At 48.0% G+C, this 18,008-nt stretch overlaps 1 protein-coding gene and 1 non-coding gene across 2 annotated transcripts; both read left to right on the top strand.

Moving 5' to 3' along the window:
* The first annotated feature begins 294 nt into the window (after positions 1-294).
* LOC142496582 (lens fiber membrane intrinsic protein-like) lies at positions 295-14,870 on the top strand. The gene is made up of 5 exons (XM_075603246.1): positions 295-413; positions 1,624-1,805; positions 6,470-6,607; positions 7,945-8,067; positions 14,058-14,870. The coding sequence occupies exons 1-5, from the start codon at positions 394-396 to the stop codon at positions 14,165-14,167; spliced, it is 573 nt and encodes a 190-aa protein (XP_075459361.1). The 5' UTR covers positions 295-393; the 3' UTR covers positions 14,168-14,870.
* Positions 14,871-16,103: 1,233 nt separating this feature from the next.
* Positions 16,104-16,176, top strand: TRNAT-UGU (transfer RNA threonine (anticodon UGU)). Its single transcript has one exon. It is a non-coding gene; the product is annotated as a tRNA-Thr (tRNA).
* The last annotated feature ends 1,832 nt before the right edge of the window (positions 16,177-18,008 follow it).

Here is an 18,008-nt window from a genome sequence, read left to right as displayed (position 1 = left end):
ACCAGTCGACAAGTCACTTATTGAAGTTTACTGCATAGGCCCACAGTGTCCATCCTGTGACATGTTGTTGAGCTGTTAGAAGTTTGACTTTCTGACCTTAACAACATATACATATATCTTACCTTTTGAAAAACATGTTTAGAATGCAGGAGAGGCTGTTACATGGCTGAGCGCTTTCAGTGTGTCAGCAATAACTACTACAGATGTCACCCCCACTTTCTCTTCTCTTCCATCCTGTACTATTACCGTTAAACACATCCCGGCAAGAAGCATTGAACAACTTCCCGTGGCTGGCACTGCGACACACGTACGTTAGTGGGGGGAGGGCACGAATGGGAGAATATAAACTCTCGCCCCTCTCCCACGTCCCAGGCACTCCCTTCAGGACACGCCATGGAGAGAAGTCGACCCAGGTAACCGGGCGGCTTTGGTTTTGACCCATTGGCCACATTGACTATGATGTGAGGAGGTCTTCTCCTTCATGCGATTGGGGTGTGTCTCTTCTCCAGCACAGGGAAGACGCATATGGGGGCTATAGTCCTGTGCAATCTGGTATTATCTTATCAGTGGTCTTGGGGGGTTGTTTACTCAAATCTCCTGGATACAATACTGGGGCACGCTCCGTGCAAACGTATTGCACCAGATTTATCAAAGGAAGCCCCCCCTCCCCATTACTTCCAATGGGATTCCTTTACTTTGATGAATATGACTGTTTTTTGCACTGGTTTTGCCCGACTCTTGCACCTGGGAGACTTTAGTATATAGGGTCCATGCTGTGATTTTATTGCCGTTTTCTCCTTTTATCCCACACTCTCACACTCTCTCTCTCACACACACACTCTCTCTCTCACACACACACACTCTCTCACACACACTCTCTCACACACACACATACTCTCCCTCACACACACTCTCTCACACACACTCTCTCTCACACACACTCTCTCTCTCACACACACACTCCCTCTCACACTCTCTCTCACACACACTCACTCTCTCTCTCTCACACACACACACACACACACACACACACTCTCTCACACACACACTCTCTCTCACACACACTCTCTCACCCTCACACTCTCCCTCACACACACACACTCTCTCTCACACACACACATACTCTCTCACACACACACACATACTCTCCCTCACACACACTCTCTCACACACACTCTCTCTCACACACACTCTCTCTCTCACACACACACACACTCCCTCTCACACTCTCTCTCTCACACACACTCTCTCTCACACACACTCTCTCTCTCACACATACACTCCCTCTCACACTCTCTCTCTCACACACACACACATACTCTCCCTCACACACACTCTCTCACACACACTCTCTCTCACACACACTCTCTCTCTCACACACACACACTCCCTCTCACTCTCTCTCTCACACACACTCACACCTCTTCTCTTTCTTTGCCTTATCTCTAATTCTATTACCATTTCTGTCTCCACGCATGATCCTTCTCTGTTTTGTTACCTAACCTCTCTTCCCTCTCTATTTCTCCAACCCCCAACCCTCTGTTTCTCCTCTTCTCCCCTCTCTCTGCCTCTCTCCCTATCTCACCCTCTCCCTCTGCCCCTCCTTGTGGTATCTGCCCGTAGCGCGGATGTCTCCCAGAAGCTGAAGCTGGCAGTACTGGTACTGGTACCTGTCAGTAACCTGTTCCTGCTCATCGCCCTGGTGTCTAATAACTGGATTAACGCCAATGGAAAGGACGGCTTTGAATATCTGGGCCTGTGGAGAGGCTGTAACTCACAAGGTTGCGGGCTGCTGGTAGGCGGAGGTGAGAGGACATCCTACAGACACGTGCCACTGCTGGGGGTGGACACATGCATTGCACTGAACACCTGTGCCACCCCTCTTCTTCCCACACCTAGGCTAACTCTCCCTGTGTGAGAGGGAGACACCCTGGACCAAACTCCCCAATGCAGCCCTTGCTTACTTGTTCCCTGGGGAAATTCCCTCCACACAATACAAGTGACTGGAAGATGGAGATATACGTTGTATTTCTCTACCTATTCCCTTTGATAAAATGCTGATATGTTGGCAAGTATGAAGCTTACCCTAAAGTTAGAGCCATTCTTGCCTAAGCACTGTTATCACTCTCATACAGTATATATAATAAGCCCCTGTTAGTATCAGTGACCTCTGTACTACTTCTAGAATACTGTAACTATTCCTCTATAATACCCTCTGCTCTTTATAAAAACACTGGCATTTGTGCAGAGCATATAACCGGTATTTATGCAGAACATATAACCGGTATTTATGCAGAACATATAACCGGTATTTGTGCAGAGCATATAACTGGTATTTGTGCAGAGCAAATAACCGGTATTTGTGCAGAACATATAACCGGTATTTGTGCAGAGCATATAACCGGTATTTGTGCAGAGCATATAACCGGTATTTGTGCAGAGCGTATAACTGGTATTTGTGCAGAACATATAACCGGTATTTGTGCAGAGCATATAACTGGTATTTGTGCAGAGCATATAACTGTATTTGTGCAGAGCATATAACTGGTATTTGTGCAGAGCATATAACTGTATTTGTGCAGAGCATAACTGTATTTGTGCAGAGCATATAACTGTATTTGTGCAGAGTATATAACTGGTATTTGTGCAGAGCATATAACTGGTATTTGTGCAGAACATATAACTGTATTTGTGCAGAGCATATAACTGGTATTTGTGCAGAGCATATAACTGTATTTGTGCAGAGCATATAACTGTATTTGTGCAGAGCATATAACTGTATTTGTGCAGAGCATATAACTGGTATTTGTGCAGAGCATATAACTGGTATTTGTGCAGAGCATATAACTGGTATTTGTGCAGAACATATAACTGTATTTGTGCAGAGCATATAACTGGTATTTGTGCAGAGCATATAACTGTATTTGTGCAGAGCATATAACTGTATTTGTGCAGAGCATATAACTGTATTTGTGCAGAGCATATAACTGGTATTTGTGCAGAGCATATAACTGGTATTTGTGCAGAGCATATAACTGGTATTTGTGCAGAGCATATAACTGGTATTTGTGCAGAGCATATAACTGGTATTTGTGCAGAGCATATAACTGGTATTTGTGCAGAGCATATAACTGGTATTTGTGCAGAGCATATAACTGTATTTGTGCAGAGCATATAACTGGTATTTGTGCAGAGCATATACCTGTATTTGTGCAGAGCATATAACTGGTATTTGTGCAGAGCATATAACTGTATTTGTGCAGAGCATATAACTGTATTTGTGCAGAGCATATAACTGGTATTTGTGCAGAGCATATAACTGGTATTTGTGCAGAGCATATAACTGGTATTTGTGCAGAGCATATAACTGGTATTTGTGCAGAGCATATAACTGTATTTGTGCAGAGCATATAACTGGTATTTGTGCAGAGCATATAACTGGTATTTGTGCAGAGCATATAACTGGTATTTGTGCAGAGCATATAACCGGTATTTGTGCAGAGCATATAACTGGTATTTGTGCAGAGCATATAACCTGTATTTGTGCAGAGCATATAACCGGTATTTGTGCAGAGCATATAACCGGTATTTGTGCAGAGCATATAACTGTATTTGTGCAGAGCATATAACTGGTATTTGTGCAGAGCATATAACTGGTATTTGTGCAGAGCATATAACTGGTATTTGTGCAGAGCATATAACTGGTATTTGTGCAGAGCATATAACCGGTATTTGTGCAGAGCATATAACCGGTATTTGTGCAGAGCATATAACCGGTATTTGTGCAGAGCATATAACTGGTATTTGTGCAGAGCATATAACTGTATTTGTGCAGAGCATATAACTGGTATTTGTGCAGAGCATATAACTGGTATTTGTGCAGAGCATATAACTGGTATTTGTGCAGAGCATATACCTGTATTTGTGCAGAGCATATAACTGGTATTTGTGCAGAGCATATACCTGTATTTGTGCAGAGCATATAACTGGTATTTGTGCAGAGCATATAACTGGTATTTGTGCAGAACATATAACTGTATTTGTGCAGAGCATATAACCGGTATTTGTGCAGAGCATATAACCGGTATTTGTGCAGAGCATATAACTGGTATTTGTGCAGAACATATAACTGTATTTGTGCAGAGCATATAACTGTATTTGTGCAGAACATATAACTGTATTTGTGCAGAGCATATAACCGGTATTTGTGCAGAGCATATAACCGGTATTTGTGCAGAGCATATAACTGTATTTGTGCAGAGCATATAACTGTATTTGTGCAGAGCATATAACTGTATTTGTGCAGAGGATATAACTGGTATTTGTGCAGAGCATATAACTGTATTTGTGCAGAGCATATAACTGGTATTTGTGCAGAGCATATAACCGGTATTTGTGCAGAGCATATAACTGTATTTGTGCAGAGCATATAACTGTATTTGTGCAGAGCATATAACCGGTATTTGTGCAGAGCATATAACTGGTATTTGTGCAGAACATATAACTGGTATTTGTGTAGAGCATATAACTGTATTTGTGCAGAGCATATAACTGTATTTGTGCAGAACATATAACTGGTATTTGTGCAGAGCATATAACTGGTATTTGTGCAGAGCATATAACTGGTATTTGTGCAGAGCATATAACCGGTATTTGTGCAGAGCATATAACCGGTATTTGTGCAGAGCAAATAACCGGTATTTGTGCAGAGCATATAACTGGTATTTGTGCAGAGCATATAACTGGTATTTGTGCAGAGCATATAACTGGTATTTGTGCAGAGCATATAACTGGTATTTGTGCAGAACATATAACTGGTATTTGTGCAGAGCATATAACTGGTATTTGTGCAGAGCATATAACTGGTATTTGTGCAGAGCATATAACTGTATTTGTGCAGAGCATATAACTGTATTTGTGCAGAGCATATAACTGTATTTGTGCAGAGCATATAACTGGTATTTGTGCAGAGCATGTAACTGTATTTGTGCAGAGCATATAACCGGTATTTGTGCAGAGCATATAACCGGTATTTGTGCAGAGCATATAACCGGTATTTGTGCAGAGCATATAACCGGTATTTGTGCAGAGCATATAACCGGTATTTGTGCAGAGCATATAACCGGTATTTGTGCAGAGCATATAACCGGTATTTGTGCAGAGCATATAACTGTATTTGTGCAGAGCATATAACTGTATTTGTGCAGAGCATATAACTGTATTTGTGCAGAGCATATAACTGGTATTTGTGCAGAGCATATAACTGGTATTTGTGCAGAGCATATAACTGTATTTGTGCAGAGCATATAACTGTATTTGTGCAGAGCATATAACTGGTATTTGTGCAGAGCATATAACTGTATTTGTGCAGAGCATATAACTGTATTTGTGCAGAGCATATAACTGTATTTGTGCAGAGCATATAACTGGTATTTGTGCAGAGCATGTAACTGTATTTGTGCAGAGCATATAACCGGTATTTGTGCAGAGCATATAACCGGTATTTGTGCAGAGCATATAACCGGTATTTGTGCAGAGCATATAACCGGTATTTGTGCAGAGCATATAACCGGTATTTGTGCAGAGCATATAACCGGTATTTGTGCAGAGCATATAACCGGTATTTGTGCAGAGCATATAACTGTATTTGTGCAGAGCATATAACTGTATTTGTGCAGAGCATATAACTGTATTTGTGCAGAGCATATAACTGGTATTTGTGCAGAGCATATAACTGGTATTTGTGCAGAGCATATAACTGTATTTGTGCAGAGCATATAACTGTATTTGTGCAGAGCATATAACTGGTATTTGTGCAGAGCATATAACTGGTATTTGTGCAGAGCATATAACTGTTTTTGTGCAGAGCATATAACTGTATTTGTGCAAAGCATATAACTGGTATTTGATTTTATATATAAGATATTCCCAAAGTCCGGACATTACTGTTTTATTTTCATTTTTTAACCCCTTGGAGGTGCCGGCAAATGTCAAGAATGTATTTGTTATTTTGAGTTTAAAAACTGATCTCTCGTTCTTCGTGCAATCAATCCCTGCAAGGACCTGAGTGTCCCATAGTTACACCGCGGTCACGCCTTCCCGTCATTCCTCTGTCACGCCTTCCCGTCATTCCTCTGTCACGCCTTCCCGTCATTCCGCTGCCACGCCTTCCCGTCATTCCTCTGTCACGCCTTCCCGTCATTCCTCTGTCACGCCTTCCCGTCATTCCGCTGTCACGCCTTCCCGTCATTCCTCTGTCACGCCTTCCCGTCATTCCGCTGTCACGCCTTCCCGTCATTCCTCTGTCACGCCTTCCCGTCATTCCTCTGTCACGCCTTCAGATGGTGGCCCTTGAGGACTGGAGTTGGCCGCCCCTGCTATACATTCGTTCTCTTCCCTACTGCAATTACCCCCCCTCAAAAACGCGTCTCCATCTTAACCCCGACCCCATGTGCTCTCACACTCGCAGTATATGTCAAGGTTTTCTTGATCCTGGCCTTTATCGGCGGTGTCGGATTGGGCATCGTTGCATGGCTGCAGCTGAAGTACGACACCGCGAATGATCTCCACCTGCAGAAGGGCGTGGCTGTCGGATTGTTCATTGTAGGTAAGGCCGTGAAGTCTTGCACTTCCAGTGCAGGGATACAAGTGACCAAGCTGTGATCCCCTTTGGGATTCCAGTTCTTCACCAGGAGGGAGGGGGGGGGGGAGAATGGATGCAAAGGACCTGTGGTTCCTTCCAGCTGTATATCCATATGTAGAACGTGCGAGAGAATCACATGACAGGCAGGAGTTCGCTTATATCCCACTGTCGCTATTTAATCTCTTGGCATGCAGGGCTTCTACTGTAAACAGGGATTCTGGGAAATGACATGCAAATGAGCACACTGTGTCACCTTTTACTTCATGTACATTTTGACATAGACCCCTATAAGCTTAGGAAAAGGTGGTCCCAGGGGTCCAATGGCGGAGCACTACCGAGCAAACAACGGGGGTACACTTACTTTTTGACAAAGTGACGCAGGTCCCGAAACGCGTCAAAGTAACCATGTACTTCCCATTGACCACGAAATAAACCGCTTTTAATCTCAACTGGCTGCAGCCCCCGTTGTTTGCTCGGTAGTGCTCCGCCATTGCACCCCTGGGACCACCTTTTCCTGATATCACGCTCGGCGTGACGCACCCACCAACCTGGGACAGAGCTGTGCTGCTGGAGGGAGATCTCACCACAACACTGGCTTATATGGTATGTACCTTTGGTTTTGCTGGGGGCTTATTCAGCACCTTTTTGGTATATATGAAGATCTGAGATAGCCGTCCAGCGTTACTGGTACGTTTATATCCATGTTTATATTGCCTCATTGCGTCTCCATAGCACTTATTTATGCTCTCAAGCTCATGGACTTTAAACTCATTATTTACTACCTCATTTATACCATTGGGACAGCTGAGCCCTGATCTGGGGTTAACACCCCTCACCAAACCCCTAGAAGCTTATGCCTGACACATTACACAGCTTTTCAGCACAACCTGGGTTAAGGTGCAAAGCCAATAAACCTACTTACGGACAGTCGTTTCAATCTTTTGCATCACATCACGTGAGGCTGGTTATACTGATTGTACTGGTTATACTGGTTTTGCCATATGGAGCTGGGATAGGTTTCAACCACTGTACAGTGTGCATCAAATACAAATATCACGTGTGAGCACATTCATGTCTCAGGCAGGTCTGCAACCCTGCCCTTCCATTGTTATCTCTTGGCATACAGTGCTTCCCCTGCAGCTAGGGATTCTGGGAAATTACATGCAAAAGAACATGACACTTATTGGGTCTTGAGTCTCAGTGTCATTCTGTAACCCTCGGAGTGGGAAAGTACTGCTGGGCAGTCCCCCTCCTCTTACTGCAGCTCAGCGCGGCTCCTCACAATGCTCTCTTGCTTGCAGGAGCATTTCAGGCTTACGGAATGATCCACGGAAGTATTATATTCGTCCTGTCCATTTACTACGTGAGCTTGTCCTGGTCATACGCCATGGGCTGGATAGCCGTTATCACCAATTTAGCAGCGGGTAAGTTTTCTCTGTGTTGATCATCATGTTAGTGTTCGCACGCAGGAAAAATCTTCTGCCCATATTTACTAAGTGGTGCTTTGCTGTAAGAGACTTGCTGGTTATAGACTAATACAAAAAGGTAAGAGGGACCCGTCCGATGTGGAAAAATAGTACAGTTAAACAGTAAATAAGGTCATTCAAATTATTATCTAATTGTCAGATGTTTCGTGATTCATTAGTAGGGTGACCAGATTTTGAAAATGAAAAACCGGGACACATTTTTTTTTTTTACATAAGTTTATTTATTGTCGTACACTTATACTTTACTACCATTAGTCCTTGTTACATAATTACGTGTGTGTGTCGGATGACCTCACTAATCGAACAACAAAAAAAGCCAGATGTGAATGATTCTGAACCCATTAACCAGTGTCAGGATGCCCCCTCTTCACAATTTCTAAAACAGCAATCCCGCCTGGGATCTTACCTGATCCGCAGTCCCTCAAGGTACTATACTGGAGGGGAGGTGTTCCCTACCTGTCTTCCGATGTCTCCGGCGTGAAACTTGAGTCAGATCTGGAAGAAAGCAGGATAGGTTACTTCGGTGTAGGTATACGGCAGTTAAGATATGACAGGGAATGTGAGGGAGACAGGAAGGGTGAGGGAGACAGGGAGGGTGAGGGAGACAGGGAGGGTGAGGGAGACAGGGAGGGTGAGGGAGACACACACACACACCCACTGATCCACACACACACACACTGATACACACACACACACCCAGCCACTGATACACACACACACACACACACACACTGATACACACACACACACACACACACACACACACTGACACCCACACATACTGATATACACACACACCCACCCACTGATACACACACACACACACCCACTGATACACACACACACACACACACACACATTGACACATACACCCACTGACACACACACCCACTGACACCCACACCCACCCACTGACACACACACACACCCACTGACACACACACCCACCCACTGATACACACACACCCACCAACTGATACACACACACACTGATACACACACACACTGATACACACTGATACACACACACTTGTAACACCTGTTCGTGTCTGGTCTGACCCACCCAACCTTACATTGGCCCCTGTGGTCTATCCAGCCCCGTTACATGTCTGTGTATGGTGGTGCACCTGTAGGCAACTGGACTCCTGAGTCTCCCGCTTGATGGTATTCGGGGATGTCAAGCTAGACAGGTATCTGAGGTAGTGGGCGCGAGTCCTACCTACATCACGTGCAGCGCCTCCACCTCATCAGGATCTATGCGGATGCAGGTAGATGTTCCTGATGAGGAACTCCTTCTTGGTGGTGAGTGCCCCAGGAGAGTAATTGCAGACTCACACCATGGGGTTCTTGGTAAACAAGCCATATTTATTGTGCGTGGTGATAAGGGCCAGCTGCCCCTCACAGTCATGGTCTCAGCCGCACATTCTGCCGTGATTCCCTTTAAAATGTACGCCCTCCCAATGGAGTGGGATTCCCTCTCTCCGCAGGGAGATCACCTCTGTGCCAGGTCCCTGGATACAGTTGGCCGTCTCTGGCTCTTGATATAAATTGATGCCACTAGTTAGTGCACTAGTGGGCCCCTTTAACTGGCTGCTTCACCTTGCACCATCAACTCGCAGCAACCACACACTGCAACCTTTCCACACTAACTTTAGGCAGTGCCTTATATACCTCAGGAAACAGGCACATCTCTGAGGTCACTAATAATGGACTCAGAGCATGTAGCCACTCCCATACATACATAGGGCACCTCACCAGGGTGTGAGGGCAAACCTCCATGATTACTGCTGGCATTCCTGTAACTTACCAGGTTTTACTGCCAGCAGGGGAGATGACTGTAGGCATTGTTAGACAGGACTACACACTGATACACATGCTGATACAAACACACACACTGACACACATACACACACATACACAGATACACACACACACACACACACAGATACACACACATACACACTTATACACACACATACACCTATACACACACATACACCTATACACCTATACACACACACACCTATACACACACCTATACACACACACACACTCTGCCTCCCCCTGCACCGCCCTCCAGCGACGGAAGTCACTGCTCGCCGAGCCCGTGGACCGGACGGGGAAAGAACCCGCCCGCCAGACCTGGCTCCGCTCTCTCCCACTGACACACACACCCACTGACACACACACCCACTGACACACACACCCACACACCCACTGACACACACACACACCCACTGACACACCCACTGACACACACACACACACACTGACACACACACCCACTGATACACACACCCCCTGATACACACACGCACACACCCACTGACACACACACACACCCACTGACACACACACACACACACACACCCACTGACACACACACACACACACACACTGATACACACACCAACTGATACACACACCCACTGATACACACACTGACACACACACACACACACACTGACACCCACACACACCCACTGACATCGATATACACACACACACACCCACTGACACACACACACACACCCCCACACAACCCCCCACTGACACACAAACCCACTGACACCCACACCCACTGACACACACACACACACACACACACACACACACACATCCACTGACATACACACACCCACTGACACACCCACTGAAACACACACACCCACTGATATACACACACACACACACACACACACACACACAAACACTGATACACACACACACACACACTGATACACACACACACACACACACTGATACGCACACACACACACACACACACACACTGATACACACACACTCATACAAACACACACACACACACACTGATACACACACACACACACACACACACACACACTGATACACAAACACACACACACACACTGATACACAAACACACACACTGACACACACACACACACACACACACACACACACACACACACTGATACAAACACACACACGCTGACACACACACACACACACACACACACACACACACACACACACACACCTACACACACACATACACACACTCCGCCTCCCCCTGAACCACCCGCCAGACCTGGCTCCGCTCTCTCCCACCTATCGGGGATAAGGCCGCGCGCCTGGACAGAAGCAGGGAGTTCCCCAACAGCAACCCCGCACTGTCCCCATGCGCCCGCGAGGGAGGGAAAGTGCGCTCGCGAGGGAGGGAAAGTGCGCACGCCTCCAGCCATCCGCGCTCCCGCCAACCCTGCTCCCCCCGCGCCTACCTCTCTACCTCGGGCAGCAGCAGCAGCAGCCACAGGAAACGGAGGCAGACGGGGGAAAAGCGCTAAACAGCCAATGGCTGTCCCCGTTCCCACCTCCCTGCCCGCTCGGGCCGCGGGGATCGTGGGAGGAAGGGGAGAAAGCCCCCCCCCCCCCCCGGCATCCTCCAGCCAATCACCTACAGCCCGGCATATTAGAAGCCCAACCCCCTGAAATTCAAAAAAATACTCACCGGCCGGGCTGCCGCATCCTCGCCGCCGCCGCGCACCGCCACCGCATCTACAGTACAAAACAAACGGGACCAGGGAGAAAAACCGGGACATTGCCGGGACGGACTGGCAGCCGGGACAGCACAGAAAAAAACGGTACTGTCCCGGCAAAACCAGGACGCCTGGTCACCCTATTGGTGACCAAATTAATTTCAAGAGCGCCAACAATCTAAAAATCCTAGTGTTAGGACTTGCAGGGGACACCGTGGCGGGGTGTGCAGGCAGTGTTAGGACTTGCAGGGGACACCGTGGCAGGGTTTGCAGGCAGTGTTAGGACTTGCAGGGGACACCGTGGCGGGGTGTGCAGGTAGTGTTAGGACTTGCAGGGGACACCGTGGCGGGGTGTGCAGGTAGTGTTAGGACTTGCAGGGGACACCGTGGCGGGGTGTGCAGGTAGTGTTAGGACTTGCAGGGGACACCGTGGCGGGGTTTGCAGGTAGTGTTAGGACTTGCAGGGGACACCGTGGCGGGGTGTGCAGGCAGTGTTAGGACTTGCAGGGGACACCGTGGCGGGGTGTGCAGGTAGTGTTAGGACTTGCAGGGGACACCGTGGCGGGGTGTGCAGGCAGTGTTAGGACTTGCAGGGGACACCGTGGCGGGGTTTGCAGGTAGTGTTAGGACTTGCAGGGGACACCGTGGCGGGGTGTGCAGGTAGTGTTAGGACTTGCAGGGGACACCGTGGCGGGGTTTGCAGGTAGTGTTAGGACTTGCAGGGGACACCGTGGCGGGATGTGCAGGCAGTGTTAGGACTTGCAGGGGACACTGTGGCGGGGTGTGCAGGTAGTGTTAGGACTTGCAGGGGACACCGTGGCGGGGTGTGCAGGCAGTGTTAGGACTTGCAGGGGACACCGTGGCGGGGTGTGCAGGTAGTGTTAGGACTTGCAGGGGACACCGTGGCGGGGTGTGCAGGTAGTGTTAGGACTTGCAGGGGACACCGTGGCGGGGTTTGCAGGTAGTGTTAGGACTTGCAGGGGACACCGTGGCGGGGTGTGCAGGCAGTGTTAGGACTTGCAGGGGACACCGTGGCAGGGTTTGCAGGCAGTGTTAGGACTTGCAGGGGACACCGTGGCGGGGTGTGCAGGTAGTGTTAGGACTTGCAGGGGACACCGTGGCGGGGTGTGCAGGTAGTGTTAGGACTTGCAGGGGACACCGTGGCGGGGTGTGCAGGTAGTGTTAGGACTTGCAGGGGACACCGTGGCGGGGTTTGCAGGTAGTGTTAGGACTTGCAGGGGACACCGTGGCGGGGTGTGCAGGCAGTGTTAGGACTTGCAGGGGACACCGTGGCGGGGTGTGCAGGTAGTGTTAGGACTTGCAGGGGACACCGTGGCGGGGTGTGCAGGCAGTGTTAGGACTTGCAGGGGACACCGTGGCGGGGTTTGCAGGTAGTGTTAGGACTTGCAGGGGACACCGTGGCGGGGTGTGCAGGTAGTGTTAGGACTTGCAGGGGACACCGTGGCGGGGTTTGCAGGTAGTGTTAGGACTTGCAGGGGACACCGTGGCGGGATGTGCAGGCAGTGTTAGGACTTGCAGGGGACACTGTGGCGGGGTGTGCAGGTAGTGTTAGGACTTGCAGGGGACACCGTGGCGGGGTGTGCAGGCAGTGTTAGGACTTGCAGGGGACACCGTGGTGGGGTGTGCAGGTAGTGTTAGGACTTGCAGGGGACACCGTGGCGGGGTGTGCAGGCAGTGTTAGGACTTGCAGGGGACACCGTGGCGGGGTGTGCAGGCAGTGTTAGGACTTGCAGGGGACACCGTGGCGGGGTGTGCAGGTAGTGTTAGGACTTGCAGGGGACACCGTGGCGGGGTGTGCAGTTAGTGTTAGGACTTGCAGGGGACACCGTGGCGGGGTGTGCAGGCAGTGTTAGGACTTGCAGGGGACACCGTGGCGGGGTGTGCAGGTAGTGTTAGGACTTGCAGGGGACACCGTGGCGGGGTGTGCAGGTAGTGTTAGGACTTGCAGGGGACACCGTGGTGGGGTGTGCAGGTAGTGTTAGGACTTGCAGGGGACACCGTGGCGGGGTGTGCAGGTAGTGTTAGGACTTGCAGGGGACACCGTGGTGGGGTGTGCAGGTAGTGTTAGGACTTGCAGGGGACACCGTGGCGGTGTTCGCAGGTTTATAACGCTTTGGCCAAAGAGTTTAACTAAATGACTCTCACTTATAAAAAGAAAAACAGATACGTATTTAACTCTATGATTTGTCACATTGGATTTGGCACTGAGGCTTTTTGCCTTGTATTCTAAGTTATTATATCTAACAATTGTCTTCTTTCTCTCCCCCCTTTTTATATTAACTCCCTCCACACGTCCTATCCTACTTTTTCCGCTTTGTTCGCTCTTTTTCTTTGCGTCTTCTCCTTGCTTTTGTTATAATTTCTCTAACTTCTTTCTCTTCCTAGGTTGTGTGAGCTATTACCACTACTGGATAGACCCCCCAATCCCAGGACCAACGCCATCACTAGGAACTACCCCTCAAGAACTACCACCCAACACCATCATTGTGTCTTAATCTAGGGCTCAGCAGTGGGACTCTTCTGCCCTACGACCCAGTCATCGGGCTCCTGTAAGGAGTCACTGCAGAGGAGTGCTAAGCTTGGACGTTAGTGGCCATGACATTCTATGAGCGCATCATATGTGAAGCATTAAGACAGTCTTAATACAAAAGGCCAGGGCCGCCAACAGGGGGGGGGGGGACAGCTGGTACTACAGCCAGTCAAGGGGCCCGATCTCCCTGCTGCCCCCATCAGTCCCTACCCAACCCTCCTGCAGGACTAAAGGGCCTTCCCCTTTGGTGGCCACCACCCATCTGTCCCTCCCTTCGCCAGGCCCTTTGGCGGGCCTCCTCAGGCCTTCATGTCCCTTCTGTGCACCGGCCATGTGTCCCATCCAAGGGCCCTAGGTAAGCTCACATGCCCCAGGCCCCAGTGGAGGAGGGCTTAGTGTGTGTGTGTGTGTGTGTGTGTGTGTGTGTGTGTGTGTGTGTGTGTGTGTATGTGTGTATGTATGTATTTGAGCAGGTTGGCGTATTGTGTGTGTATTTGGGGAGGCAGGCTTATTGTGTGTGTGAGTGTGCGTGTGCGTGTGTGTGTGTGTGTGTGTTTAGGGAGGGGGCTTATGTGTGTGTATGTGTGTGTATGTATTTGAGCAGGGGGCGTATTGTGTGTGTATTTGGGGAGGCAGGCTTATTGTGTGTGTTTGTTTTTGTATTTGGGGGGGGGGCTTATTGTGTTGTGTATGTATATATAATATTATATAGGGGAGGGAGTTACTGAATATGGGGAGGGAAGGTGAGAGCCCCGTGGGACAGGTGGGGATGTAAGAGATGGAGGGGTGAAGGAATGGGGGAGGGAGTGTGAGAGAAAACAGGGGGGGGGGGGAGTGGGAGGTGGTTTCTCACAAGGCCACCAACACGTGGGTGGGGGGCCCCGGTGGAAACGTTATCCCAGAGCTCTGGGAAAGCAGTTTGTGGCCCCCCAAAAGGCTGTGTGCAGGTTACAATATCCGGAGCACACCGCCATTGCAGCCTCATGCATCTCGTTCCAGTCACCCGAGTCCTCTGTCAGTATACTTCCTACAATGTCTCCTCCATCAAAAATAATACGTTGCTAAGTCGAATTTATTGGCTAACCAATATTTCCTTTTCAAGCCTGTACGACCAGTAAAACTCCTTCTTCAGGTGCAGGAAACCAAGTGGGCCTGATGTTCTTTACTGCTTGTGTGTTCCCATGTCACCCGCCCTGCTGTACAGGAATAAGACTCAATTTGCCATAGATTTCTTCTGTCGCAGCCACGTGGAGGAACAGAAACCGTCAACCACATGTTATCTCTGACGTGGACAAACTGGACACGGCCAAACCTTCTCTCTGTCACCATGTGATGGGAGACGCTCCTTATCCCCGGTCCTTCAGCCTGTGCCTAATTGTTTCACTTGGATGGGTCAATTGTGATTGTATGTGGGACACTTTGTGTTATTCCATTAAGGGTCTGATTATGTACATATATCTAACATTGGAACCATAAATAAAAAATGTTTCATGAAATGTTTTAGCTGCATGTGATTGCTAAGAGTATAAGGTATAATAGCCGTTCTCAATTTTTCATGGCCATTGAAAAATGATTAACGATCAATACAGATTATTACACTTTTGGAATATACCCCTCAGTCACTGCAAGGAGGTAAGAAGCCACATACAGGTTTTGACTGAGTTGGAAAATCCTCTTAATCATTCCCCATCTCAATCTGAAAGATAACTCCAGCTCAATCACACATCCTACACTACATACCATGACATCTCTGACGAGTGTGTAGTTTATGTGGCTGTTTCTCCCAACTGTCATTTGATATATTAAAAGAAAATAACTCCTTAAATAGCAAATTTTATAGGACCACTGTTAATGTTATAGGTTTGCTAAAGGGCCAGGTAACACAGGAAGCTCCATGTACTGGCTCCATAGCTCAGGGGTTAGAGCACTGGTCTTGTAAACCAGGGGTCGTGAGTTCAAATCTCACTGGGGCCTCACACTTTTTTTTCTCTCTCGAAATTTGTGAGTAAAGACCATGAAAACAATGACCCAATAACACAATGACAGGGGAGCTTGGTTCATAATCCCTGCTTCATCTCCTTGTGACCATGTCACTTTATCTCACTGTGCCTCAGGCACTAAACATAGACAGTAAAATATATAGGGCGGGGACTTCCGCCTTAAACCTGTCTCCCTGACTGCCCCGCACCTCAGGAATGCCCTTCTCCTCAATACCCGACTAACACCCTCTCTATCCACCTTTAAGATCCATCTTAAAACCGACCTCCTTAACGAAGCATATGAGTAGCTCCGTGGCTGATACTATACACCTCATACCTTTGCCCCTTGCAGACGCACTTACTGTTTCTATAGGTTCTTCCTACCTTCCAATTAGATTGTAAGCTCTTCGGGGCAAGGACTCCTTTTCCTAAGTGTCCCTTTTATGCCTTAAGCATTTATTCCCATTGTGTATTTTGTATTATTTGTTATTTATATGATTGTTACGTGTATTACTGCTGTGAAGCGCTATGTACATTAATGGCGCTATATAAATAAAGATATACATACCTGAAAAAATTATCTGTTCAGTGCTGCATACACTGTCAGTGCTATGCAAGGGGGAAAAAACAATTATTATACCTGTCACGGGAGACCAGGTAATTTACACCTTTTAACCGGAATCATTCATTGAGCAAAACAAGGTAATTAAATAAATTGTTATTTATTTGGCATAAATTCGCTTACACACAATGATACACAAAATACAGACAAAAAGACACACTTACTTTGGGACTGGGGGTGAAAACTAGACTTTCCTAGGTGCAGGGAACCCTATGGTAGAGTTTTACCCTGACCGGGATTTAGCCCGGAATCTCCTGGAACCCAAATCGGCATAAAATTCCATACACCACCGCTACGTTCTGTTCTGAGAACCTGGTCCCTCCTGACCGCGAGTTATTCCAAATCTCCTGGACCACAAATCGGCATAAAATCCCAGCCACGGCCGCTATGTTCGATTCTGAGAACTTGGGCGAAAAATGCTGGACTTAGACTCTGGCGGGCAGGCTTTCCTGGCTTGAATTCGAAGCCGGTTGCTCTGCTATTCGTGCAGAAGCGACTTTGAAAAGCCCGCCCACGCTCTTACTATCAGAGAGAGCTAATCTGATTGGCTCATGGTAGTTATGGTAGTATTTTCTGTTTCATTCACAAAACTGAATAGCCAATCAACGCGTGGGAATTTTCTCAAGCAGCCAATCAGAGCCAAGCCGGGTCAATGGGAAATCCGAAATAGCCAAGAGACATGCGCAAGCCTGCCACCTCTCCCTGGCTATCTCAATACCACTCGCTGGGCAGGCTGCATCAGGTCTGGCAGAACAAGTGGCATCCCAGAGGACGGCCATTACTCTCCAGACCTGGTACTCCACCTTTCCCCGCTGACGAAATGCTGTTCTCACCTCTGGGCATCCTCTGACTGCTTAGAACTCCGATGTCCAGCAGACTTACCGGCGCCTATGGGTTAGCTCGGACAGCCTGTTTGGATATCGGTTCCAAATGTAAAAAGCATATTACATTGTATTAAAGTATATTTTAATACACTTCTGAGTCTCAGGGTACAGGGGATAGAAGAGGAAAAATATTGCAGTTTTATTTCTATCTGCCTTATTCCCCACACACTTTCCCTTGGACTCAGTTTGGACTCTCAATGTCCCCCCTCAACCTTATATATGGGTGGGGCACCCACAGGCCTTATATGCGTTGTAGGTCACCTTGGCACTAACAGGGGTACCCCCCTTAACCTAGGGATTCCCTCAGCTAGAAAGAAAAAA

Source organism: Ascaphus truei, chromosome 6 (assembly GCF_040206685.1).
Source record: "Ascaphus truei isolate aAscTru1 chromosome 6, aAscTru1.hap1, whole genome shotgun sequence".
Lineage (NCBI taxonomy): Eukaryota > Metazoa > Chordata > Amphibia > Anura > Ascaphidae > Ascaphus > Ascaphus truei.
Note: the sequence above shows the minus strand (reverse complement) of the source record. Positions and strands in the feature narration are given on the sequence as shown.